The sequence below is a fragment of the Argentina silus genome, assembly GCF_951799395.1.
Source record: "Argentina silus genome assembly, contig: scaffold_784, whole genome shotgun sequence".
Lineage (NCBI taxonomy): Eukaryota > Metazoa > Chordata > Actinopteri > Argentiniformes > Argentinidae > Argentina > Argentina silus.
Genome location: NW_028153189.1, coordinates 5,589 through 7,500, shown reverse-complemented (window position 1 = coordinate 7,500; position 1,912 = coordinate 5,589). Strand labels below are relative to the sequence as shown.

At 47.3% G+C, this 1,912-nt stretch overlaps 1 protein-coding gene across 1 annotated transcript in view; it reads left to right on the top strand.

Moving 5' to 3' along the window:
- The window catches only part of LOC310824388 (receptor-type tyrosine-protein phosphatase U-like), a gene marked incomplete at its 5' end in the record, with an annotated part of 3,657 nt that extends 2,103 nt beyond the window's left edge, over positions 1–1,554 (top strand). The window contains 2 exons of the mRNA XM_083697641.1: positions 478–613; positions 1,367–1,554. Of these exons, the coding sequence (XP_083553767.1) occupies positions 478–613; positions 1,367–1,429 (199 nt within the window). The remainder of the gene's footprint in view (positions 1–477; positions 614–1,366) is intronic.
- Positions 1,555–1,912: the final 358 nt, after the last annotated feature.

Genomic DNA, 1,912 nt, shown 5'->3' with positions numbered 1-1,912 from the left:
TCTGTGCTCACCTTGGACCGAGGGCTGATTCTGCAGTACTAACAACTTTCTCACATAAATGTTTAAGCAGAATTGCCTGCAGAGTTCTGAAATCTCAACAGTTCTGAAATCTCAACAGTAAAAACTATTCACAGTGTTTCGACCTCTTGACTAAAAAACTGTTATCTGACAGCTGGTTTTGCCTTAGAGCCCGACCTGGCTTTAGTTCAGCAGGCTAACCAACCCCTGGATCTCCCCTGTAGGAACACGGGTGGTCCTTGTAAAGATGATCCAGTACAAGCTTCAGGCTTTAGCTTAGCGAGCTAACACTGGTCCTGTCTATTTAGCTTAGCGTGTTAACACCTGTCCTGTATGGTTAGCTTAGCATGCTAACTCCTGTTCTGTGTGGTTAGCTTAGCGTGCTAACACCTGTCCTGTCTGGTTAGCTTAGCGTGTGGTTAGCTTAGCGGCTAACACCGGTCCTGGTCTCCCCTGCAGGAATGGAGGCGGTCGTAGCGGGACCTTCTGCGCCAGCACCATCCTGCTGGAGATGATCCACTACCAGAACATGGTGGACATCTTCTACGCCGTCAAGACGCTACGCAACTCCAAACCCAACATGGTGGAGTCCCTGGTAGGTGGCCTGGGAGACCCCGTACATTACAACCCCAGGAGTCCCAGTGTTTCTGCTCCTCTTAGATGTCTGAGATTGCTTAGCGCAGAGCAGAAGACACATTTCTGTTGCAACGTTTCTGTTGTCATCGATGCTTTTCTATTTGATCATTTTCTATACTCTGCTAAAGGGATTGTATCATAATCAAAGAATACCATGACAACAAAACAAAGAGACCAACACAGCATGTTTTGATTGGAAGCTCCATAGGAGACTTGTAAATATAGCTATTTTAGCAAAATTTTGAGTGTGCTAAATTGTTTGACCTCCAAGCCATGTACTGCTACAAGTAACATGGCTAAAGTGACCAGTCGCTAATATTGTTGAAGTAATGTTTGACTGCCAAATATCTGCATTATCATGTCAGTGTTACAGCTGTGACGTTCCACTTTACCAGGGTGTTCTATCATACTAACCTATCAGAATACTCCGCTCCCTGTATCACTGCTACTGTAGTAACATGTCTATTCTACTCTATGCTAGTCAGGGGAGGCTAGTGGAGGTAGAAATTGGAGGACAGGGCTCATTGTAATGCATAGAATGGTATCCGGAATGGAATGAGGAATGATATCAAACGTGGATTTGATAACATTCCCCATTTCATTCCATGCTTTACAAGGAGCCCGTCCTCCGATTTCTACCTCCACCAGCCTCCACTACCTGTGTCACTGGTGTTGTCCTGTAGGTAACGCTCGGTGTGTGCCTCTGTTCCAGGACCAGTACCGGTTCTGCTATGACCTGATCCTGGAGTACCTGGACTGTCTGGATATGAGATAGCAACATGTCCCTCCATCGCTGCCTCTCATTGGCTGAGACTGGGACTGCTGGCCCAGCTAGGACACACTGTGGCCAATCAACATCTATTTTACTGCTTGGATCTATGGGCTAGGGGCGGGATCTATGGGCTAGTGGGCGGAGCTAGGGGCGGGGCTGTCGCTGGGAAGGACAACAAGAGAAGAAGAAAAAGAACAAACCAAGGAGGAAGTGATTCTGACCCTTGACCTTTCATGTATAGTATCCCTCCTACTCCTCCTCCTCCTCCTCCTCTGCCTCCACCTCTCCTCCTCCTCCTCCTTTCTCTTTTTAAATATTTGTTTGTGTTTTTTTGGAGGTAATTATTCACCTCCGGACTGAAGCTCTGTTGTGCTACATGTAACTTCCTGTGAGGAATGATGGGACGTCGGCATTCCATCATGGAACACGGAGCACGGCCTGACATGCTAACATGCTACATGCTAACCACGGCTCCGACAGACTTTG